The sequence below is a fragment of the Lolium perenne genome, chromosome 4, assembly GCF_019359855.2.
Source record: "Lolium perenne isolate Kyuss_39 chromosome 4, Kyuss_2.0, whole genome shotgun sequence".
Taxonomy (NCBI): Eukaryota; Viridiplantae; Streptophyta; class Magnoliopsida; order Poales; family Poaceae; genus Lolium; species Lolium perenne.
In genome coordinates this window covers 58,662,140-58,687,724 of record NC_067247.2, presented here as the reverse complement: position 1 = coordinate 58,687,724, position 25,585 = coordinate 58,662,140, and the positions used below count along the sequence as shown (strand labels likewise).

The window sequence follows — 25,585 nt, the reverse complement described above, 5'->3', positions numbered from 1 at the left end:
TGAACACAAGTACCACTCCAGTCCTATTAACAAATCTAACACCTTGTTTTTTTCTGGTACGATGAGACTTATATCTTACTTCTTCACCTTTGTCAGTTGCAAAGCAGATTGACATTTATTCATAGTTAACCATTATCTTTGCTAAATTTCTGTCAGATGTGCTGCCATTAATGATGTATCTATTCTGGCATGCAAAGAAAGACAAATGTAGCATTCCACCGGTCTGAATTTATTTCCTTTTCATCAGGAATCCTTTTACCTGAGAAAGAGAAGCATTAGTTGGTATTTGCTTGAATCTAGCAAAAACCATTTCTAATATTTTGACTACTGAATTGCCCCATTGCAGGTAATGCTATTCAACAAGGTTCAATAGCCATGCTGCCACAAGTCTTTGCGCATGTTGAAGACCTGAATTGTGTAGGCTGTCTACATAGCGTGAAATCAAGTCGCTAGATTGTTTTCTGAAACCTCAAGCAGCGCAAAAAACCGCTTTTCTTTCTAGAGCAGATAATTTTTTTTCTTTTTCTCCACAAAGTTGATGATTTGTCCCAGTGCGATCCTGACATTTCAAACTGATGTTAGTCTGATAAAAGTTTGGTGATTATGTTAGCTTGGAATACTGAGGCACGAAACTCTGGAAACTTCACCAGTTATTGCTACTACATGATTTATCACAAATTTTAGAAAGATAAAGTTAATGTTTGAAATGTGACTAGGATTAGTTATCAGGTAGAAACAGAAGTTAGGATTTCTGGGACCTGTATTTGCCTTAATGGACGAGATCGAAATTGGATATTAGCCGGCCCACAACTTTCTATTTCCACTTACATTAGTTGCCGAGAATGAAAACTCCATTCCTTGCGGTGAATAGTTTGCAAATCTCAACTAAAACAAACACAACATGCCATGTGCGGGTAGAATTTTTCACAAGTAATAATAGACTGCTCATTACAACATTAGAATTAGGAGTTTTTAGTACAATAGTTACTGTTTTGATAGGACCAACTATTGCAAGACCAGATGTCCTCATATCATGTGTATCCTCATAATATATAAAATGGAAACACTTGAGATTCCGAAAGCAACAGTAGCTAGACTGCAGAAACTATCATCAAATCAGGAATATGGCAAATATAATGGCGTTCATACATTATCTCTCATAATGAAACTATAAATCACTTGTAATATTTATTCTTCTTTTTTGGAGGCCACCTTTTGTTCCTATACACCTTCTGCTTCTATTCATTTTGTACATACAAGTATATAACAGTATGCTAGGTAATCCATGAATATTGTAAGTTTGTTGAGTAATTATTCGGCTCCACTTTTTGCTGCCGCCTCGAAGGTCCTCATGAATATGTTTGAAGGCTGACCACCGCTGAGTTGATATTTTCCATTGATCTGAAATAAACAACACAACAGGTTATCATGTACAAGTCAAAGATCATATAAAAGATGAAAATGACAATAAAAGTAAATTGATTAATATTCATACCACAAAGTGAGGAACTCCAGAAATGCCAGAAGAGTACTTGCTCAGTTCTTCCTTAACCTTGTACCACCAGAAAAGTGATTATGACAGTCCAGGCCTTTCACAAATAGTTGTGGCAACATGGAGAAACTAGCAGTGCAAATCATACCTCATCAACTCCTTTGCTAGTGTCTTCCAGCAATTCTTCTGCTCCTTCAATGCCCGACTTTCTCGCAGCATTCACGAGAACTTGCCTTCATATAATTAGAAAAGGAATTTCGTTAGACTGCATAAAGCAATGGTCAACATAGAAACATAGATTGAGGCAAAGGAAAGTGGGGCAAGGTGATTAGAGGAATATGCCTGCAAGAACATAAAGCAAAAAACTTCTTTGGTAGTAGCATGGAACAAATTAAATTTTAATTTTACGCTCTATTGTTTTTTCTTTTTAAAAAAGGGGGCCGCAGCCTGTGACAGCCACCTTTATTGCAAAGTTTCAAACAATCTTACTAAGAAAGAAAATACTTTAAAAGATACAACCGAATGCACCCATGCGGCAAAACTCATATTGCTAGTCCACCATCCATATCAGTCGAGCCTAGCCCGCACTACCATTTCCATGTGGTTGCATCCATAGGCCAGAAAACGCAGGTGCCTCCGCACGTTGAAGTGAGCACCACGTACGAATCCAATGGGCAACCTCCTCTGTTTTTGTTAAGTTCTATAATTTGTATTCATGGCCACAAGGTCATAGTTATGATCCAGCGTGAAGAGAGTGGATGTCGATTTTTTGTGTCAATACTGAAAATAAAATTATGCAGCACATGCAACATAAATGGACACGGATTACTTGATTTTGTTTCATTTGAGTATCTCACATTTGGAGAAGAAAATGGTCATAAAAAAAATCTTCTGTTGAAGGCGATTTGTACATGGCATAGGACTTGTCGCACAATTTTGCCTCAGCAACTGTTACATACCAAATAATTACCAGCATTGTGCCTTTACCAACAAAGAATATGCATAATGTGTCAGTACTAAAAGCAGTTATTATACACAGAGGACACTACAAGTGAATAATACTTTATGCAAACGTAAAATACATAACATGTAGGATTAAGGTAAGAACAAAAAACGAAGAAGCAACAAGATTGTGCAACAATGTCCATCCTCATCGAGTTCAATAAGTACTCACCTATCACCAAGATGTTTTCCTTGGCAATGATAATTGACGAACAATTCTTCTACAAGAGCATTTTGTTTTTCGCAACCTTGGTGTCCAGCAAGTGTTATGAGCCTATGGCAATCCATCGTATTCCCACTGCATTACAATGTTCAAGTCAGCATACTAACAACTGATGGACATTATCCTGTGTATGGAACAATTTAAAAGGATGCACTAACATGAGTCCAGACATGTCATATTCAAAGCCAAGTCCTCGGAACATCTGCATAAGGAGCATATAAGCAGCTAAATACATCATATGACATGTGAATCAACAGTACCATGGTCAAGGTCAACTGAGAGAACCTCTGTCATGCGAGCAGTTGCACGCTCAAACTGAACAGGGCCAAACTTCGTCTTGTAGAAATCGGATTTCTTGACACCTTCCTTAGGTGCATTGGGATTTAGAAAGAATGGATGCCAACGAACCTGTAAGTACCGAGAGGCACACTAGTCTGACATCATGCTGGTAAGAATTGTGAACTTATATCATGATAGTGATTCAAAGAAATGAAACCTCAAAATCGAACTTGTCCATGGTTTGTTCCATAGCTTTATCAAGATTCTTCTTTCCAATAAAGCACCAAGGGCACACTACATCCGAGCTCACATCGATCTTAATGAGCTTTTTGCCAGTGCTCGAAGCCATAAGTTTTGCAAATCTACAATCAACAAAGGTATTACCAGTTTTGAGTGGAGATCATACCCTTCAAGAAATGTGAGTCCTCGAAATGCATTTTCTTCATAAGAAAAAGACAACTTTTGAAAGCTGAGAAGGTGGGCTTTGTTTCAGAACTCCTCTTCAAGAAAGAGTTTTGACTCACTGTCAAATGCCTCCTCTGGCCAAGCAATCCTACAATTCATTTTGCCTAGGACCAAACAAAGATAACCAGAAACAATCATACATGGACAAAACTCTATCAGGCCTATCAGGCCTTGACCTAAGGCCAGTCCAGGCCCATTTTTCCCTATCTTCTTCCTTTTGACGGTTCGATGGCGCGGCGTCCCTGAGTTCTGGAAGGTAGAAAAGAGGCAGGGTACCCTAATCCCTGAATTCTCTTTTGCAATCCTAGGTACTCATTAGGGGCCATCGAACGAGATCGTGACCCAGCCACAGATCTCGTTCCCCACCCTCGATCAACCCCGTTTCCGGTTACTATGAATTAGAATTGAAGGTCAATGGCGTTATCCCCTCCCTCTACTGTTGACGGAAAATCCGAGATAAACACTGTCGAGATAAATCGCGCCCAGCTTTTGCCATCAGTAAATTGTGCTCCGCCTTGAATTGTATAAATGGGTAAAATAAAGGAAATGAAGAAGCGGATTAATCGCATCATTCAGTCACGTTGTCTCCAATAAGAGCGGAATCGAAAATTTTCTTCAAGCAGTAATGCACGACGATTAACTGGGAAGAGATAAGTAGAGAATATGGAAGATGGAGATAAGTCTGAACCTGAGAGCTGAGGATTTGACGAGCGAGGGATGCAGATTGACGAGAGGCCACTTGGTAATTGGCATACAATTGAGGCAAAAACCTTTCCCTTTTGTGCCATCGACGGGAAAGGGGGAAGGTAATAGTTGGGGATGTTGGAGTCAGTGGGCTTGGTCTATGTGTGTCTTCCTTGCGTGTGAGTGTGCGGCTAAGACTTTGGAGGTTGGCGTCGGTGGTCTTGGTCTATGGATGTCTATGCATATCATTTGTTGGAGGGAGTTTCTCTTACACACACAAGTACTACCTCCGTTCCATAAAGTAAAGTCTATATTTTTTAAAGAAGTGAAGCTAAGTAAAGATTAGCCAAACTTTACGAAAAGCCTATAAAAAAACATGATAGTATATAGATATCTTGTGAAAACATATTTCAGAATGAGTCTAATGGTGTTGAGTTTGGATAGTACATATTAACATTATTTTCCTAAAACTTAGTCAAATTTACTTAGTTTGACTTTTCAAAAATATATAGAGCTTATTCTATGGAATATTGGCTGTTCTGTTTTAATATAGACCTGACTAAGGAGTTTAGTGCTGCACGACCCGCAAAAAACCTGTTTCGTGCTTTGAGTCAGCCAAATCGTGCGATGATGTTTGGCTTAGTGAGATTCCTTGCGTGATCAATCTGATTGAGTGGTTGAAAACCAGAGTGGCGGCTTAGTTGACATTAAAGCATGTGATGTTGCATGGAACAATTGTTTTCTATGAGCAAATGATTTATTGTTTATATCACCATTTTGTATCTACTATATGTGTGCTAGGTACCTATGCATATGGTTATTTCGAATCTTGCTACTGGATCTACTTATGTAGTCTAGATTTCTCAAACTTTGGAGTTTTTGCGATGCTCTTCATTCTCATAATTTTTTTTGTGCGGTATCCCTCTGAATCTGATGCTCCCCTTGCGTTTGAAGTTGCTACTACAAATAACACATTTGTTCATTACATTGGCAATAAAAAACACATTTGTTCATTAGGTGAATTTAGTTGATCATATGTGTATACTCATTTCCCATTTGATAGGTACATGGTACTGCAAAACTGTAGCTAAAGAATCTTACCTCCATATCCGATCTTCCCAGTTGTACCGAAATCTATAGTGTAGTTTTATTGTTCAAATGCTGAAGCCATCATGCTATTTGACTATTTTGCTCCACAGCTCTACCATTTTCTTTTTAATGTTTTCATCTCCCTTCTTTTTCTTCTCGTGGAACTGCAACGGATTTGTGATCTCCTGCAAGTTGACTTGCACAAGGATATTTGACAGTTGTCTGAATTTTGAAGTGCTCTTATATAGCGGTATCCTAAATTTATTACAATCCATGCTACAAATCGAGGAATTGTAATTCGTTTTTTTGCAAAATTTTGAAGATAACTTTTATCTTACATATTTCTGTATTCATTCATCAAGATGGACGTGCAAGAAAGAAGAATATGAGCTTCAACAAAGTTGATAAGAGTTTCAGTTGGAATACTACTTGTTCTCGTCGTTTCTTCTGCTTCTGCTGCAGGTTGGTATCCCCTGTTTCAGTTGATTTTCTTTTTTGATTTTCTAGAACAATTGTTTGTCTTCGGTTCTTATCTGAAAGATACTGCTAAATGGTCGTCGGTTGTAAGGGCGTTTTCAGAGCTGATGGATGTATCTAATGATCACGTTTTGAGTAGGGCAATGTGTGGTTAACTTGGGTCAGAACTCATGAAGAGAAGTGGCTAACTTCCGGTTTGGTACGCTATCGTGCTGCCCTGCCCATCTTTCATTTTTTTTTCGTGTGAAGAACAGAGCAACAACCACTGCATATTGATGGTTTTATTTCTTCCTGCAGATCAGAGTGATCAGACTTCACTCTGATCTTTAATATCACTAAATCCAACTTGAATTGCCTTAGCCAGGCTTCTCTTGTGGGCTGAACATTGGCGAAATATTTTCTGTTCCTCAACTTGCATATGTTCCACACCCCTAAGATTGTGTATTCATAGAATAGAGATCCTGTCCATGAAGCCGCGGCTGCAACCGAAGAAATGCAAGACTCCAAGCCAAGAGAATTACTACCCCAGTCAATATTCATGATGCTCCAGCAGCTCGAGCTAAAGTGGCATTCGAAGAAAAGATGTTCCCTGGATTGCACCACTTGCTGACATACAACACAACTGTATCCCGTGTTCAGTGGACAGTTTCTTGTTGTAACATTGCTCTCGTATTTAATCTGTCCACCAACAACAACCAGGCAAACATCTTCTCTAGAAGTAAGAAAGTATCAGAACAATATCACAAGCAAATTTCTGCAATATAATTCTGTCTAAGATGTGCCCTCTGATTTTATGAATCTCCAGACATGATTGGTAAAGAAAAGATACAAGGTACAGCGAAGGCAGTGATGGAAGAGCTATTTGAATTGTGCTGGTTGTTTTGAAATGCATTTGTCTATATATGTAATCAAGATAAGATGTTTCCTTTTACAGTGAAATAGCTTGATGGAACAATAGAGTGATGCTGAAATATTTAGAACGCAATGCCAGGATATAGGCAAATGCATTTTTTTTTGCCAGAATATAAACAAATGCACTTCAAAGTACAACTATAGGAAAAATAATTATTTAGTGTCTCAGAAAGGTGCACCTTTAGGTACAACTCTATTATCCATCCTAGGAGATATTACTCCTGAACTGTGGTTCTGCCACAGGCAAAACCAAAGTTCTTAAAGTAAGTCTACAATCTACATTGTTCCAGATATTCCTCCTTTTTGTTCAGTCATGTCATATAGGGTGCGTAATTCTTACAAGTTGATATTGCTATGTGTCACCAATGTTACTGTAGATAGATATCTTCCTGTGAAACATAGCTAAAATCTGCCTTATTAATAGTATGAATAGCATGAGATGACATAACTAGATACAACAGTGTTGTATATACTAAGAATGATCAAATGATTCAGAACAACGAATGAAAAACGAGTAGCAGCTGAGGGTGTACCCTTAAAGGAGTTGCTGATGCTAATGAATCTTCTCCATTACGAGCATATGAAAGAAGGTCGGATAACTCAGCGGTCACCCATGTTATCCACACAGTGTGAGCTGTAATGCATAGTGCCTTGTTGAGTTCATCAAGTCTGGGATTGGAACTATCATCAGCGCCAAACAAAGAAGCAGCAGCAATTGGGTGTCTTCTGGGGCTGTCAAACAATTGACTTCCAGGACTCCTAGGGCTGTCAAATGTGTGCCTCATGGAGGTAAAAGATACTGCCGAATCAAAAGAATCTCTTGATTGCCTTAGTGGGGGCAAAGATAATCTGGCAAATGATGCACCACTAATATCCTTTACCCACTGCCTTGGCGAGTTCAGTATCAGGGGTACATGACTTGAGTGATACCTCAACACAAACAAGAGGCGGTCAATGAAGAGAGGCCTCTCCACAATAACGGATGCAGCAGGCTGGCTGTCATCCTCTCTTTTACTTCCCAACAAATCAGAGAGCACTCCAAGTTCGGCTTCTAATTTGTTCAGTATTCCCAAGATCCTCCTGCAGGTAGGGCACCAATTCCTTCAACTTTGAAACATAATTGTGTGACTCAACAGAAATTAAGCTAGCATAATTTCCAGTCTCAAAATCTCAAGACAGCTGATTGCATATGTTTTGATACTGACTTTTTCCATTGTACAGTAGCATTTGAACTACAAGCAGATCACAATCCAACCAAGCGACAGAGAAGGCCATGTACTATACGCTCACTCAATCAAAAGCCATGGTTCGAGCTTGTGCGACCACGCCAAGCTTGGGGCAGTGATTGCAAGAAAACCTCAAGAAAATTGCTTTCAGAAAAACGAATATTACAAATCTGTGGCGTTCAGCACAGAACAATGACACGGGAGGGCTTTTTTCAAGTGGGGAAAGATGGCACTGAAACGACTCTAACAGCAACGAAGTATTGTCCTCCTTAACGCTTGGAGAACTGGGGGCGCTTGCGCGCCTTCCTGAGACCCGCCTTCTTCCTTTCGACAATACGGGTGTCTCTTGTCAGCAAGCCTTCTGACCTCAGCGGGACTCTGTTGGCAGGGCTGATCTTCAGCAACGCACGAGCCACGCCGAGGCAGATTGCCTGGGCCTGGCCTGACAGCCCGCCTCCCTGAACTTTCACGAAGACGTCGTAGTTGTTCTCAAACCCTAGAGTCGCCAGGGGGACCTTGCAATACTCCATCCACATTGGGTTTCCTTGCAAATACTCCTGCACATTCCCAACTTATAAGCGCACATTGAATTTATCAAAAAAGTTTGAGATTAGCACATGCACCTTCAGGTACATTGAGACAAAAGTTGCGCCTATACAAACTACATAAAGACAGAGTCAAGCTGTTTCAACATCATTTACTTATTTAGCAGTGATGCAGCTGAAGCCATCTATTGCTAGTGTTTGACATTATATAAGTTAGCACCAGAACAGATCATGCATACAAAATAGTTGCATGTAGTGTACACCACTGAGAATGAAGGTTGAAATGTAATGTCTGAACTCGTGCCCGTATCATGATCAAATCTTGGTACACCACTGAGTATCATGCAGCCAGGCGCCAATTTCCACCAGAGAGTAGGCCGTACACTGCCGTAACATAAACCAAAATACACAAAGACGAATTGATTAACCTAACAGCTGTGAACTAACTCCACTGTCCTTTATGTTGATGGATTTATTGAGTATACAGACATTTGTAAACCAATTAACACCTGGCCAACTAGTTATCTCCAATTCGAAGCATGAAACATCATATGCAGCCTATGATTCATTGCTTGTAAGCATGACCGCGCCGAATACTACATTACCAAAGGGAAGCAGACATGCTGACTACAAGCATAGGCAACAAGCATTTTCAAATCCCTTTTAAAGTTCAGACTTCAGAAGATAGCTAATGCTAGTGCGATGCCGGGAGGTGCATTTGTGGAATTGAGGAAGGAGATAACAACAAACCTTGGCGTCGCGGAAGTTGATGAAGACCTTCCCGGAGCCCTCCTGGAGGACGACGCGGGCGGACGCGGTCTTGCGGCGGCCCGTGGCGGTGATCCGCTGCGCGGCGAAGCCCCCCGGGAGGCGCTGCTTGACGTACTTGCGCAGGGCGAGCCCGACGAGCGCGTCCTCCTCCGTCTCGACCGCCAGCACCTCCTCGGGCCCCTCGGCCGCGGAGGCGGAGAGGAGGACGAGGCGGGGCGCGCGGCGCGGGGAGGGGAGGAGGCGGAGGAGCGGTGGCGCGTGGGGGGCGGAGGTGGAGGGGAGGGAGAGGTGCGAGAAGGCGGAGGCCAGGGAGGAGACGGAGAGCGCCATGGTTGCGGACCTTGCTTCTGTGGCGTGCGGGATGGATAGGCCGCGGCCCAGGGGGGATAAGCTTTCGCTCTGCTACTGCGAAGTGAAGTTTCGCATCGAGCCTCTTTCCAGCGGTAGATTGGAAATCAACGCTCGAAGATAATCTTTACTTGTGAGGTTAACGGTCAGAATAATCATGTGAGTCTAGCTTCACTGTTTCATAAAAGAAAGTACAAAATGTCGAAACAGTCGACACAGACACGACCAACAAAGATCTCTAGGTTTGGCTCTCTGGGTCCTATTGAACGGATTATCCTTGAGTTGGATGTGGCATTTTTGTCGATATTGAGGTTTATGCGGTGATTCCGTGTCCATTTCGTTATTTCTTTTACATGGCTTTGTGGAATTTACAGTTGTGTGACACGTGGACTATGTGAATATGTTATACTCAGTGTTTTCAAAAACAAAGACCTCGACAAAACAAAAAGGAATTAAAAACAAACTTTGAAGATAGTTGTAATACACAACTTCTCGGGTACTTCCTTCACATCAGTGTTTCTACATGATCCCCTGGCGAAGCTGCGGAATGTCATGCATGCACATGCTACACATGTTTAGAAGAGCCTCATGAGCCATCCACGTTGAAAACTGAGCACCTACGATCGTTGAAAGCATCCTGACTAAGGACCAAACACCTTGGATGGAAGAGATAAAATGTTGTTGAATCGATGAACAAAAAAAAAACGTGAAAGAAGGAGTCGTAACAACCATTGACTCCGTAAAGTACGTTCGAGTAGTAAACCATGACATGAACCTAGAGCAACTTTATTCCACAAAACACCATATCCGCCAAATTAGTAACCGTACACAGGGGGAACCTAAGAAGCTCGTGATTGTAGCTGATTCACATGGTGGTGACTAGAATTTGGTTGTGGCTACCCTGATATGATGATAGGACCGGAGGAATCGCGTAGGACTTTAATCTATGACATATTTTTCCTGAAAAGGCAAATTGGGTTCAAAATAAATGTTGTGAGAATAGCTAATCCTATCAGCGGTTCTACATACTATCTTTTCTACTCTTGTGTATCATATAGTATGGCAAAGTGTCATAGTTGAGAAAAATCCACAAGTAAAAAAAGGACAAACATACAAATAGGAAGACAACGTTAAAGGCCCAAAGGAAAGAACGGAAGATGGTGGAGGGATGAGTGAACTAGTCTACACCATATCCTCCTACTACTTCATCATGGACAACTGTAGACCAACAATTCTCCTTGTATTCTTTCTTTCTCTCTCCTTCAATTGTAGCTTTGGTCATCTACCAAAAACTATATAGGCTACTATATCCCCATGTGTATGTATTCACTCGCACGCTCGCTAGAATCAAACTCAAGGGGGAGCCTAAATCTCATTGAGGACGTCTAGAGTTGAGGTCGAGAAGCATCAAAACATTCAAATCTTTCAATGTCTAGGATGAGGAAGCTTTGAAGTGGTCGGGGGGGTCTCAATTCTCAAATTATGTTGTTCGCTTTTATGAGGATTGGCTGAGTTGGACATGAATCGAGGGGTATTAAATCTCCTCTAAGTCAAAATCTCCCCAATCCACTACAATCCACTTTCGAAATGGATTAACCAAACAAACCCTCAAGGGTGGCCATCTTCAAACATATTATATGTGTTCATCAATCATCACTAATACATATTGTTAGGCTAAAACTTTATCTCATTTCATTGGGGTCAGTTGACCCTAACACGTCCTACTTTCCAATGTTTCTCCTCATATAAGACTAAGTCACATTCCAACAATTTCTCTCATACAACTACTCTCTCTCTTCTTAAGGGTAGCCTTAGTCATGTGTCAAAAACCCATATCCTACGGCTATAGCCTATGTTCATGTATATCACACTCTCTCACATTGGAAAACAAACTCATGATGGAAAGACTAGAGGTCCAAGAATCATCGAGGGATCCTAGAGTTGAGCGTGAAGTGTCACAAATGACTCGTATCGATTCTGATGAGGAGGAAGCTTTGGGGTGGATTTTGGAGTCTCAAACAATCCAAATCACTATTTTAGCCAAATCTTTAGTGCCATAGTCTTCACATATAATATGGGCTCAAGACTAACTCATCCGACCCGAGCGCTTCGCCTCACATGGGACTAAGTCATGTTCCAACGAGATGGCTGAACATACTCCAAAACTATTGACGTGACAATAGTGTCACTGCGCGACGACATTTGCATGAGGCACCGGAACACGTCTTGTTCTAAGTGTTTTCTTTTGTACCGTGAAATGTGTGAGAAGACCCACACTCTATTTCTATTATAATAGGAAACATAAAAAATACCAACAACAAGGACGAAACTTTTAGATTGTTGTGGATCATGGATTGAATTCTTACACTACATATAGGATTCCTATCAAAAGGTGTCTTTCATCTCCTTGGGGAAAAGCTCAAATTTTTCGGATGCCATTATATGTACAAAGTGTCTTTCATCTTTACGTTTATACCTTATATTCAACCAAAGAACTACTATTTCGATTTATTTTCGTCTGATTCATGTAGAATACAACATGTTTACGTAGCGCATCATCCGATCATGTGACAGAAAGTTTGGCTGACACCGCGCCCGTCAAAGTAGAACCATAGCAAAAAAAAAAGGAACAAAAAGAGCCCTCCATTACCGGGATTTGAACCCGGGTCGCCTGGGTGAAAGCCAGGTATCCTAACCGGGCTGGACGATAATGGATTGTGATTGCCTTTCGCGTTAAATATATATATGTACGAGTAGTACGACGTTTAAGGCTTAGCAATATTTCCAAACGTTTGATTCAAATTCAATCAGCATATAATTTACTGTATGATGGATCGTGATGCTTTTCCCGTATATAATGTTCCAGGAATTCTCAAACGCGTAATTCATTCCCGAGACCTACCGACTTTTTAAGTTCAGTTTATGTACTAGAACTACTGAATACTGCGTACGTACTCCATGGAACGCATGCATGGTGGCAAGCCGTGAAACGCTTCCGCCATGAAACGTACGCCCGCGCCGGCGGTCCGAAAAGTCTAGGCGTGCTGGTGCCTGGTGGCAAGCAGCCAAGGACAACGTGCGAGGGATCCGATGGAGAGGCAGACCGCACGGGCGCGACAGGGAAATCACCGCGCACGCCGGCAGAGTGCGACACGGACCCGCGAGCGCCGGCAGCTCGCTCGTCCCGTCGTCAGCGACAGCGCGGCGCCACGTACCGTCGTCCGCCGCCTCTCCATCACTTCCAAGGTGCATGTCTCCCAGGGAGTGGTAGGGCAGTCCCGTTCAGTGAACCAAATCCAAAGCTAGGCAAGCCATTGGCGGCCAACGTACTCCATGTCTCCATGTTCACAACGTGCGAGTTATTAGTGAAGTTACTCGCAAACTATATGCACAAAGAGGAGAGAGGTTGTAACGTCACTAACAACTATGAAGCCAATAACATAGAGTAGTAACATGTACACTATGACTAGTCTTAGGCGATTGGTCACTCGTGAAAAAAAAAAAAACGCGGTGCAGCCGACGTGCGCGCATCAAGATTTATTTTCAGATTCTTTTGAAATCCTACAATGCCATTTTCAAAATTTTCAAAAAGAACGAGCTGTGTGTAGCTCGAGCTTTAAAACTACACACTCGGTGCTTCCGAGGGTGTTTCCAACTGCCTAACGCTAATCGAACACCAAAAAGGTTCGGTCTGGCCGTCTAGGTCAGGTCGCAGACACATAAATAGTTGTCCGGCCACCCTTATCATTTTGGGCCGGGCAGACCCAGTAGCAGCACGCATCTATTTGATAAATAAATAGAAATTATTTATACAACGTGAATTAAACGATAAAACCCTAAAATGAAACAAGGCCATGCCGCGTGTCGAGCTCTTCGAGCTAGCCTCCTCCTCGCTCAGCACGGACGCTATACCTCCTGCATCTTTACGGACAACAAATCTGGTAGCTCGCGCTAGTCCTTGTTGTTGTTGTCGTCGTCCTCTTCATCGTCGCCACCTTGGCAACCGCCGTAATCGAGGCTCAAGTAGCCGACACTGCACAAGTACCTCGTGTGGCGGCATGGGTCGAACTCCTTGGAATCGAAGGTGTCTTAGTTCAACGAGTCCGGCACGAATGCCAGGTCATCCTAGACCTCGTCGCACCACGCACGCCCCTCCCACGGCACAGGTGGCACCGACACGCGTCGTGAGTTCAGCAGCCAACCTGCAAGCAGGTTCACGCATGCCCACATCACGGGGCAATCTACCTGTAGAGCCGACGAGCGTAGAGGACGGGGACGTAGCTCACGTCCCTCTCCTTGCGGTGGCCAGATCTGTGCGAGGACCCTGCATCATGGTCCTTTCATGACTTCTTGGGCCATGACTTGCTCATGGCGCACGACGTGATGTGAGTGTATGTGAGTGTAGAGGGGGGGGGGATGAACTCTAGAAACGGCGTGGACGAATATTAGCGCGACCACATGCCTTAAAAAAAAGATCCATCTTTCCAATGTATTTTTCACTTCAATTCATAATTTATCTTGAAAAATCTACATGTATACTTATTTATAGACGAAGGGAGTATGCTTCTTGCTAGGCGGGCTCGAGATAGCAGCTGGGTCCTGTGCGTGTCAACAAAAACGAACCCGTGAGGATGCCGTGAGCACTAAGAGCATGTCTAACAGACCCCTTAAAAGGGCCAAACCCGTATAATAACTGCCGAAATAAGGGGTTGGGCGCTACCCGACCGTCTAGCAGACCCCGTAAAATAGGCCCCCGCATCGAATTTTTACAGTTTTGGTTACGGGGCGGCTCTTCGCCCCTTACTTGTACGGGGCGGGAGGCTGAATACAGGGCCAACCCCTCATCCCATTTCACTAGGGAGCGCGGACATTTCAGAATTCCCAACCGTTTCCCCCGCGCCGCCGCCATAGCCACCCGCGCGCCGCCGCTGAAAACAGAATATTCCGTAGGATTCTGTTTTACGGGATGGGGATACGGGGTCTGCTAGCTCGGACGAGTTTTCGGCCAACGAAAAGTGAATACAGGACCCTCTACTCGCGTTTTAAGGGGCAGAAAAATAAGGGGTCTGTTAGACATGCTCTATGTTCGGAGCAGTGTGTTCTCTCACATTGCTGTCCACGATCTACTGCTTAAGATTAACTATATGTACTGTCAAGCAGGTCAAAACCGAAAGTTGAGATGCGCGGGTCGCTGGTTTTCATGGTAATTAACTGATCAACGGAAATCCAATTACCCACTTCCTTAGCTGGTTAGGTGGTTCTAGTTTCTAAATCAAAAGTCCAAAGCCAACAACACCATGGGAAGAAAGAAGAGAAAAGCAGCACCTGCCATTCTCCGCTGCCTGGCCGTAGATCATGAAAGTGATCGAAACTTCAAAAGCATCAATCTAAAAAAAAGTGCACACCTTGCGAGTATAATAACGGTACACACTAACTTTTAACGGCCTTCTGGATTTCTCGGTGTCTCGTACAGTTTCTCCTTGCCAGTGTCTTTGCACGAAGTGGGATTGCGTTTCCACGGTTCTCAAGGCAGATTCAAACCCTGCCCGCCCAGTTGTTATCAAAGCCTTACTTAAGTGCAATGCTTAGCCAGAAGGAGTGGTCTTTACTCTACAGATGTTCATAACCTACGTTGAAGATTGCTCTAGGTGCAATCAATCTGGTCCCAAACCCTAACCCTTCAGGATGATAACTATACCGCTAGCTTGATAAGGGGTGGCTCGATCTTCTCAGTAAGCAACGGTGGTGATGATGATCACGGGGTGATGGCAGCGGAGATACACGACGATGAAGTGGAAGATAACTTGTATGACGCAACGAGATCTCTCAATTGGTCCCTGTCGCCAATGCAACAGCTCTCAACCCTTCAAGATATTCGCAACTCCACACACTTACGCACGTAGCCGCCGACTACGAAGCGGTAAGTTGCAACCGTCTAATTTCCAATGGAACAGCAGATCACACAAGACTTTTTCAGGATCTACACAATATCAAGCAATATGGTGTAGGGATTCAATAGTTTTGCTAGAGCAAACAACTAAGAACTAGGGTTTATCTTAAACGTGGTCTAAAGCAGCTAGGGGGCGTCCTGGGCACTTATATAGGCGTCCGGGACGAGTTCTGGTCGAAAAGATATAAAAATAACCGACCCATAATAGATCTGGTCGAGACAGACTCGGACAAATCCGTCAACCGGGCCAGGGACCGGATCGGCCGGTCTGGGGTCCGGTCAACCGGGCGGCAACCGGGTCGGCCGGTCTGGGGTCCGGTCAACCGGGCGGCAACCGGATAGTTGCGAGGTTTTCCGGTTTTCATCCGGTACGATAAATCTCGTCAGGTTGGCGCCCGGTCGACCGGGTCAGTGACCGGGTTGGCCGGTCTGGCAGCCGGTCGGACCGGGTGCTGGACCGGCCTGGACGTCTTCTTCTCCTCTCGCGCATGCCTCCCGCTCCTCCCTCGCGCGTCCATGAGATATCTTCATGTCCAGCTCCATGTCCAGCTTCACGTCCATCTTGACGTCCGTCTTCATGTCCAGCTGCTCCTCTCCTCCTCGTGCGATGCTCGTTTCTTCTTGATACCTGATGATACATAAGTAATAGGACTTAGGCAGTATAAAGTTCTCATCAATCAAAGTACCGTTTAGAAACAAGTTCACCTGTTGTTTAAGTAGCTCCTCACGAGCCCTTGTAATTGGTCCAATCCGAACTTCATTGGACTTGAGCTCCACAGCAGGTTCATCTTCATTTATCAATGACGGAGGTAGTGGTGTAGTAGGGATGTCCTCATCATCTCCCCCCCCCCCTTCAAAAGGCGTCGACCCCGACGCTCCAAGGTCTTCTCCGTCATATGGTGTCAAATCAGAAACATTGAAAGAATTACTGACACCAAACTCATCAACTGGAAGATCTATCGAATATGCATTATCATTGATCTTGGCAAGCACTTTGTAAGGACCAGCACCACGAGGCTTCAACTTAGACTTCCGCAGCTTCGGGAACCTATCCTTGCGAAAATGTACCCAGACCATATCACCAGGCTTGAACAACATCTCTTTGCGCTTCTTATTCATCCTTGCAGCATTTCTCTTGCCTTTTTTTCTATCAACTCTTTGGTCTTCACATGGATTTTTCGCACAAAATCTGCCCTCTTGGATGCCTCCATATTAACTCTCTCTTGTATGGGTAAAGGCAACAAGTCAAGTGGAGTAATGGGTTTGAAACCATACACCACCTCAAAATGACATAGCTCCGTGGTAGAATGTACCGCCCTATTGTAAGCAAACTCTACATGCGGCAAACACTCTTCCCACTCCTTCAGGTTCTTCTTGATCATGGATTGATACGCGTACAGCACGCGTCCGTTGGGGACCCCAAGAGGAAGGTGTGATGCGTACAGCGGCAAGTTTTCCCTCAGTAAGAAACCAAGGATTATCGAACCAGTAGGAGCCAAGAAGCACGTTGAAGGTTGATGGCGGCGAGATGTAGTGCGGCGCAACACCAGGGATTCCGGCGCCAACGTGGAACCTGCACAATACAACCAAAGTACTTTGCCCCAACGAAACAGTGAGGTTGTCAATCTCACCGGCTTGCTGTAACAAAGGATTAGATGTATAGTGTGGATGATGATTGTTTGCAGAAAATAGTAGAACAAGTATTGCAGTAGATTGTATTCGATTAAAAGAATGGACCGGGGTCCACAGTTCACTAGAGGTGTCTCTCCCATAAGAATAAGCATGTTGGGTGAACAAATTACAGTTGGGCAATTGACAAATAAAGAGGGCATGACCATGCACATACATGATATGATGAGTATTGTGAGATTTAATTGGGCATTACGACAAAGTACATAGACCGCTATCCAGCATGCATCTATGCCTAAAAAGTCCACCTTCAGGTTATCATCCGAACCCCTTCCAGTATTAAGTTGCAAACAACAGACAATTGCATTAAGTATGGTGCGTAATGTAATCAATAACTACATCCTCGGACATAGCATCAATGTTTTATCCCTAGTGGCAACAGCACATCCACAACCTTAGAACTTTTCATCCTTTGTCCCATATTTAATGGAGGCATGAACCCACTATCGAGCATAAATACTCCCTCTTGGAGTTAAGAGTAAAAACTTGGCCAGAGCCTCTACTAATAACGGAGAGCATGCAAGATCATAAACAACACATAGGTAATAGATTGATAATCAACATAGCATAGTATTCTCTATCCATCGGATCCCAACAAACACAAAATATAGCATTACAGATTGATGATCTTGATCATGTTAGGCAGCTCACAAGACCCGACAATGAAGCATAATTAGGAGAAGACGACCATCTAGCTACTGCTATGGACCCATAGTCCAGGGGTGAACTACTCACTCATCACTCCGGAGGCGACCATGGCGGTGAAGAGTCCTCCGGGAGATGATTCCCCTCTCCGACAGGGTGCCGGAGGCGATCTCCTGAATCCCCCGAGATGGGATTGACGGCGGCGGCGTCTCTGGAAGGTTTTCCGTATCGTGGCTCTCGGTCCTGGGGGTTTCGCGACGAAGGCTTTAAGTAGGAGGAGGAGATAGGTCAGGGGGCCACACGAGGGCCCACACGACAGGCCGGCGCGGCCAAGGCCCAGGCCGCGCCGCCCTGGTGTTTGGCCACCTCGTGGCCCCACTTCGTATCATCTTCGGTCTTCTGGAAGCTTCGTGTGAAAATAGGTCCCTGGGCGTTGATTTCGTCCAATTCCGAGAATATTTCCTTACTAGGATTTCTGAAACCAAAAACAGCAGAAAACAGCAACTGGCTCTTCGGCATCTTGTTAATAGGTTAGTGCCGGAAAATGCATAAATATGACATAAAGTATGCATAAAACATGTAGATATCATCAATAATGTGGCATGGAACATAAGAAATTATTGATACGTCGGAGACGTATCATGGATCTCAACAGTTGTGACAAGGTTCGATTCACCACCTCAGTTTGACCATCAGTTTGGGGATGACAAGTAGTACTGAACAGCAGCTTTGTCCCAAGCTTTCCCCAAAGTGTCTTCCAGAAGTAGCTCATGAACTTCACATCACGATCAGAAACAATAGTCTTCGGGACTCCATGTAGTCGAACAATCTCCCTGAAAAACAGGTTAGCAATATGCGACGCATTGTCGCTTTTGTGGCAGGCAATAAAGTGTGACATTTTAGAAAATCTGTCCACTACCACAAATATAGAATCATGGCCTCTTTTAGTACGCGGCAAACCCAACACAAAATCCATACTAATATCTTCCCAAGGTGTAGTAGGTGCTGGTAATGTAGTATACAAACCGTGAGGCTTCAGCTTGGACTTGGACTTATTGCAAGTAATGCACCTCTTCACATACCTGTCCACATCCCGCCTCATCTTTGGCCAATAAAAATGATCAGCGAGCATGAGTAGCGTCTTCTCACGCCCAAAGTGACCCATCAAACCTCCAGCATGTGATTCCTGCAATAAGAGCAAACGCACAGACGATTCTTTGTCGAGTAACGCTTGTACTTATTTCTGTATCTCCTTCGTCTCTTCGGGGTTCGTTCTATATGGTGCCCGATTGGGTAGCGAAGCTCCGGGAATCAAGTCGATTTGATGCTCAATACCTCGCAATGGTGGAAGTCCTGCGGGTACCTCATCCGGAAACACGTCGCCAAATTCCTGCAAAACATTAGAAACACCAAGAGGAAGAGGGGTCAAGTCGTTAGAAACCAAAACTGTACCCCTGTACAAGAGCACAAGAGGCATGGCTGTAGGATCCTCACTAAATTCTCTCATGTCGTCTTTGGTGGCTAATGAGACTAAGGAATTCACTCTCTCACTTTTCATTATATCACTCACAACATTACAATTCTCTCGCCTATCTAAAGAAGCATCCTCCAAGTTGACTTCAACTATCTGACGAGACTCATTGACAATTTGCTGTGGTGTCATCGGCTGTAAATTGATTTTCTTGCCCTTGAACTCCAAGTGATGTATTGGCACGGCCATTGTGTTGCACAGAACGGTCATAGAGCCAAGGCCGACCCAATAGTAGGTGATACACCCTCATAGGAACGACATCAAAATCAATGCAATCCTTATACGGTCCAATAGCAAACTCAACACGCACCATGTGTTTTACCTTCATCTCACCATTGTCGCTCAACCACTGAATATAGTATGGATGCGGGTGCGGTAAATACTTCAACTTCAGCTTGGTACACAACTCCTTGCTTGCTAAATTGCGGCAACTCCCGCCATCAATAATGACCTTGCAAGCCTTGTCAGGACCAACTAAAGCCTTTGTTTGGAACAAATTGCAGCGCTGAGTAGATGCACTAGGCAACACATTAAGAGCACGCTGCGACACAACAATGGTGCGAGCATCAGATGGATATGCATCTTCACCATCAGTGTCATAGTCATCATCTTCTGGAGCATTAGGATCAACATCATCTCCAGGCTCATACTCATTGTCCTCATTGATAACCATGACTTTGCGGTTAGGACAATCTCTCTTGAAGTGACCCTTGCCACCACATGTATGACAAACCATATCACGGTTACGCGCAGTAGACACATTAGAGCCACTCGTACTTGCAGCAGATTCGGACTTCTTTGTGTTAGACACATTGGAGACCGACTTACTAGGCGGAGGGGCGGAGCGCGTCGAAGGCGCCGGCGCCATAGATGGGGCCGCGCGGGGTGTGAAACGCCCAGCTCCTGTAGCTCGACCTTTGGTCTTTGCTTAAATCAACTGTGATTCAGCTTCTCTTGCATGATGTAACAATTGATTCATATTGGTGTAGCTGTAGTGACGAACAATGCCTTTGATGTCATACTTCAAACCGTTGAGGAAACGCTGCATTGTCATCTCAAGAGACTCACGGACACGGCCACGCTGCATAAGCATCTCCATCTCCATGTAGTATTTATCCACAATTTTCACACCTTGTCTCAAAAGAGTCAGCTTATCATATATATTCCGCAAGTAATTTGTAGGCACAAAACGAGAAGTCATCGCCTCCTTCATGGCACGCCATGTGCGTATAGGCTGCTCACGATCCTCTGCATGGTTACGAACAAAAGCATCCCACCAACGCAAAGCATAGCCATCAAATTCTGAAGAAGCAAGCTTGATCCTCCGATCGTCAGTATAATGTGGATGTAAGCTTCACAACTTCTCAATCTTGAGCTCCCAAGTGAGGTATTCTTCAACATCAGCTCCTCCTTCAAACTTGGGTATAGTAAATTTGGGCTTACCCAAACCATCTTCTTCATCTTGTCCACGACCATTGCGGCCAAGTGGAACCCAACCACGAGGACGATTACCACGGGGCGCATCACGAGCATTGTGTGCGTCATCTTGAAGCTCAGGATCATCGTCATCATCTTGTTGTTGTTGCGCGGTCAAGTTCTCAACAGCTAAGCGCAAATCAGCAAGATTGCGTTGTACATCCGTCATTTGATCTTGCATTGTAGTGACGGTCACATGAGTAGCATCCAGCTTTTGGGAAATCTCATCAATCTTCCCATTAAGCACATCGTCCTGAGCGCGGAATTCACGTCGCATCTCATTACAAACAGCCTCATACTCCCTCCATGTGATGATATCTGCAGCACTCTTGTTTTCCTGGTTAACAATTCTATGATCACTAGCAGACATCGTTAGTAGATTAGTGCACTAAATCAAAAATATATGGTGGTACTCTCACAACTCACTCAAAACTGATAAGAAAAGGAGATCTTACCGTTCCAAAGTAAATTAGTGTTGCTTACCACTTGTAGTAACAACTAGTGCACGGATGTAGCGAAGCGAATATCAAGGGTATAAGAACAAATCACACGACAAAGCAGGGTATATGTGGGGCTGTAGGTAGGCTACCTATTTTGCACCAATAACAAGCTATAGCGCTGACCGTAGACAACCAATGATACTCACACAAGGCGATATAAAGGGGCAATGCAACTATATGTGGAAAAGGTTGCAAAGCACACGAGAGACGCTAGCAAAGCTCAACGAAACAGGCACAAGATTGCTCAACTACTGGTGCAGTAAACTAAACTTAGGCCTTCACTTGATTCAACTAGCACTTCACTTTTCTTTTTGGAATTTTCTTTTATATCACACACGCAGCTATGTAGCTCTTTTTGCTTCTTTTCAATTTTTTTTTTGATTTTCTGACACAACTCCTTGATAACACGGCCAACAGAAGTATGCAAAGCACCGATAACCTAACGAACAGCCTTAGTCTCTTCTGGGGAAGTTCCTAGTCACTTTATATCGAAAGGCTGTGTCTATGGTTGGGAACAAGCACACTGTACGCTATGTGGACTCGGAGTAACAAAAACTGACACCACAAGATAAAGTAACACAAGATGATAGAGTAAACTCAACCCTAACAGACTAGATGGAAAGAAAAGAGACGCAAAAACAACTACGAAAAGCAACTAAAACTTGAAATTAGTGCAATCTAAGGCTATGGCAAACCCTAACCCTAATTTTTTTATGGCTTTTTCTGGATAGGAAAACACTCACAACTCAACTATGGGGTGGATTGTGGATGGCTTACCGAGGAAAACTGGAAATCTGATACCAAGATGATAAGGGATGGCCCGATCTTCTCAGTAAGCAACGGTGGTGATGATGATCACGGGGTGATGGCAGCGGAGATACACGATGATGAAGTGGAAGATAACTTGTATGACGCAACGAGATCTCTCGATTGGTCCCTGTCGCCAATGCAACAGCTCTCAACCCTGCAAGATATTCGCAACTCCACACACTTGCGCACGTAGCCGCCTACCACGAAGCGGTATGTTGCAACCATCTAATTCCCAATGGAACAGCAGATCACACAAGACTTTTTCAGGATCTACACAATATCAAGCAATATGGTGTAGGGATTCAATAGTTTTGCTAGAGCAAACAACTAAGAACTAGGGTTTATCTTAAACGTGGTCTAAAGCAACTAGGGGGGCGTCCTGGGCACTTATATAGGCGTCCGGGACGAGTTCTGGTCGAAAAGATACAAAAATAACCGACCCATAATAGATCTGGTCGAGACAGACTCGGACAAATCCGGTCTGGAATCCGGTCAACCGGGCCAGGGACCGGATCGACCGGTCTGGGGTCCGGTCAACCGGGTGGCAACCGGGTCGGCCGGTCTGGGGTCCGGTCAACCAAGCGGCAACCGGATAGTTGCGAGGTTTTCCGGTTTTCATCCGGTACGATAAATCTCGTCCGGTTGGCGCTCGGTCGACCGGGTCAGTGACCGGGTTGGCCTGTCTGGCGGCCGGTCGGACCGGGTGCTAGACCGGCCTGGACGTCTTCTTCTCCTCTCGCGCATGCCTCCCGCTCCTCCCTCGCGCGTCCATGAGATATCTTCATGTCCAGCTCCATGTCCAGCTTCACGTCCATCTTGACGTCCGTCTTCATGTCCAGCTGCTCCTCTCCTCCTCGTGCGATGCTCGTCTCTTCTTGATACCTGATGATACATAAGTAATAGGACTTAGGCAGTATAAAGTTCTCATCAATCAAAGTATCGTTTAGAAACAAGTTCACCTGTTGTTTAAGTAGCTTCGCACGAGCCCTTGTAATTGGTCCAATCCGAACTTCATTGGACTTGAGCTCCACAGCAGGTTCATCTTCATTTATCAATGACGGATGTAGTGGTGTAGTAGGGATGTCCTCATCATAGCTTGAGAGAGAACGTGTCCTGCTGGTGTGTTCAGTGTTCTGGCGAACAATTTTTTTTAAAGGTATATATAAATATTATAAAGTTATCAATTATATCTAGCTTCTGTATAAATAGGACACACGAAGACATAAGGATGCACACAACCAAAACAATAAAATAAAGAAAGAAACAAGCAAAAAAGACTTGTCACGATGATTAAACACACGCAACAACAACACTCTAACCACAACCGAAGACAACATCCAGGCTACAAAAGAGATTCTCCAAAAATACATTGTCATCACCCGATCAAAAATTATATATTTCACCATGTTAAAAGACCGAGTTCCCAAAACAACGCATTCAGCAAGGCCACTGCCAATAGATGTCACACCTTGGGTTTTCAGCCATGAAATCGCGAATCGGTACTCAAGGTGTACCACCAAAAATGTAGTCATCATGTGTGCCACAACCCCTGCTTCCAACGTAGCTGTGCAAGTCTTCAAACAAGCAACACACATGAACATGTTCGGAATGGACATGATCAACGCAGCCATAATTGTACAACCTGTGCAACATATAGTTTTCATCGCATCCAATACACCACTTTATTAAACTTTAAAACATTCAATCGCAGCCATTGCGATTTTTTCCACCTCTGCCAATACCATAAATATCTATACTTAGACATGCTCCACGGTACCGGCAAGAAATCGAAGCTTCGTGCAGCAACAACATGAAGTTGCGATCTCCCTAACCTAGCTGCCCCCTCCTCTCCCTAACCTAGCCGCCGCCTCCTCCTTTCCCGCCCCCTCCCGGGCGGCGGCGGAGGATCTACCCGCCCCGCTCCGAGCAGCCGCCCCCGGATCGCCGCACCTCAGCCGCCGCTGCTGCCTGCCTCGGCCCCGGCCCCGGCCTCGGCCACGGCGGCGGTGGCGGCGCCCCTTCCGTCGAACGACGAGGGGGAGGAGAGGGTTTCCACGGTGGCGTTCCATGGGAGGTGATGAAGCGCCGGTGGAGGAAGCCGGGCGGCACGACTACTTGGTTGGGGCCTGATGCTCTCCGTCGGTAGGCATGGAGGATTCGGTGGAGCGGTGGCGGCCTCCGCCCCCGGTGAAGGTTCAGCGGTGGTACGCATGATCCGCGCCGCCGTCTTCTTCCCTGGTGATCCGGCAGGAGGGACTGGCGGCGTGGGGGCTGCTGTTCTTGCTTTGTTTTTGGTGGCGGTCCTCGGGTTTCTCGCAAGCGAAGATGAAGATCTACCGGAGGTCAGTTTGCTTTGATCTGGCTGGAGAGTTGAGTTCCGGAAAGCTCCGCTGGCGAATGGAACAGTGCATATTTTGCCTGCAGTTTGCTGGATCGGGTGGTATCCGGTCGCGCACACCCATGTTTTTATTCCGACCGTTTGGTTCCGGAGGGAGCGCCACGAAGCTATATTCTGTGTTGACATCTGGTGACTTTTTGGTCCATGGTGAACTCAGAAGAAGGAATATCATGAAGGCCGGATTGGTGGACTGACTAAAGGAGGTTCGAGTCAACATGATGCTGAGGGATCTGCTTGGCGTTCCGGGCTTGCAGCAGTGGTATGCATGTGGGGGCGGCAGCACAGGGGAAGTCCGGAGTCTTACCTCTCAGAGTGAAAACCCAAGGTCTGGCCTTAACTGGTTGTGCCTGGCAATGTTCTTGTTGGAGGCATTGTTTTGAGAGTGGGGACTATCTTCAGGGAGAAATCCTAAGACCTTTGGTCGGGCGACGACGGCGCTGGTGCACTATTTCCTTCTTGGAGGCGTCGTTTTTAGAGAGTCTGTACTTCAGGTGTTGTCACGGTGGTGGTTGTATTGCTGTTGCTAGGTCTAGAAGGTTCTAGCGGGACTTTTATTTTTAGTTTTCTTTTCTATTTTTTGGCTGTGTGCATCCGCACTGCCATTAGGGTGGGGCGTTGTTGCAGTGGCTGGGTGTAATTGGTATCTTTTGATATTAATATATTCCCTTTATCGAAAAACAACATGAAGCTGCATTGGCTGAAAATATAGGGGCACACGATAGGACTTTTCCGATTTAGATATCCATCAACCCCACGCGCCCATTAGGTAAAATCTCTGCAGGAAAGACCGGATCTTGTCGGCGACTTGATTGAGGAGCCCGACATCAAGCATAAATGCGACTTGGCACAAGAAGACTCACTAGGACAAAACCACCAACATTAGGTCGAAGCCAGTAGCCCCCGCCATTATGAGTGGGCTCGACAACAAAGAAGGCAACCCTCGCTGCCCGAAGCCTGTGCTAGATGGACTTACGACTTCAAGCACGACAGGGGCGAGCCAACACTACGTTGTCGATGCAGGGCTACACGTACGCGCTACCGCCGCAGAATCACGCTGATGCTCCCCTCTCCTA

General features: G+C 44.8%; 2 protein-coding genes and 1 non-coding gene across 3 annotated transcripts; all 3 read right to left on the bottom strand.

Moving 5' to 3' along the window:
* Nucleotides 1-1,092: 1,092 nt before the first annotated feature.
* Nucleotides 1,093-4,306, bottom strand: LOC127292653 (uncharacterized). The gene is made up of 8 exons (XM_051322098.2): nucleotides 4,150-4,306; nucleotides 3,214-3,358; nucleotides 3,003-3,125; nucleotides 2,876-2,919; nucleotides 2,667-2,792; nucleotides 1,641-1,725; nucleotides 1,496-1,552; nucleotides 1,093-1,401 (listed from the first exon to the last, which is right to left on the bottom strand). The coding sequence occupies exons 1-8, from the start codon at nucleotides 4,212-4,214 to the stop codon at nucleotides 1,312-1,314; spliced, it is 735 nt and encodes a 244-aa protein (XP_051178058.1). The 5' UTR covers nucleotides 4,215-4,306; the 3' UTR covers nucleotides 1,093-1,311.
* A 3,662-nt stretch (nucleotides 4,307-7,968) lies between these two features.
* Nucleotides 7,969-9,569, bottom strand: LOC127292652 (small ribosomal subunit protein uS9c). Its single transcript, XM_051322097.2, has 2 exons — nucleotides 9,145-9,569; nucleotides 7,969-8,406 (listed from the first exon to the last, which is right to left on the bottom strand). The coding sequence occupies exons 1-2, from the start codon at nucleotides 9,493-9,495 to the stop codon at nucleotides 8,119-8,121; spliced, it is 639 nt and encodes a 212-aa protein (XP_051178057.1). The 5' UTR covers nucleotides 9,496-9,569; the 3' UTR covers nucleotides 7,969-8,118.
* Nucleotides 9,570-12,154: 2,585 nt separating this feature from the next.
* TRNAE-UUC (transfer RNA glutamic acid (anticodon UUC)) lies at nucleotides 12,155-12,228 on the bottom strand. Its single transcript has one exon. It is a non-coding gene; the product is annotated as a tRNA-Glu (tRNA).
* Nucleotides 12,229-25,585: the final 13,357 nt, after the last annotated feature.

Coding starts and splice junctions, on each gene's coding strand:
- LOC127292653 (XM_051322098.2), bottom strand. CDS start 4,214: ATGCCAATTACCAAGTGGCCTCTCGTCAATCTGCATCCCTCGCTCGTC. Junction 3,359..4,149: donor GTCAAATCCTCAGCTCTCAG/GTTCAGACTTAT, acceptor TGTTGATTGTAG/ATTTGCAAAACTTATGGCTT. Junction 2,793..2,875: donor TATGACATGTCTGGACTCAT/GTTAGTGCATCC, acceptor ATTGTAATGCAG/TGGGAATACGATGGATTGCC.
- LOC127292652 (XM_051322097.2), bottom strand. CDS start 9,495: ATGGCGCTCTCCGTCTCCTCCCTGGCCTCCGCCTTCTCGCACCTCTCC. Junction 8,407..9,144: donor TCAACTTCCGCGACGCCAAG/GTTTGTTGTTAT, acceptor GGGAATGTGCAG/GAGTATTTGCAAGGAAACCC.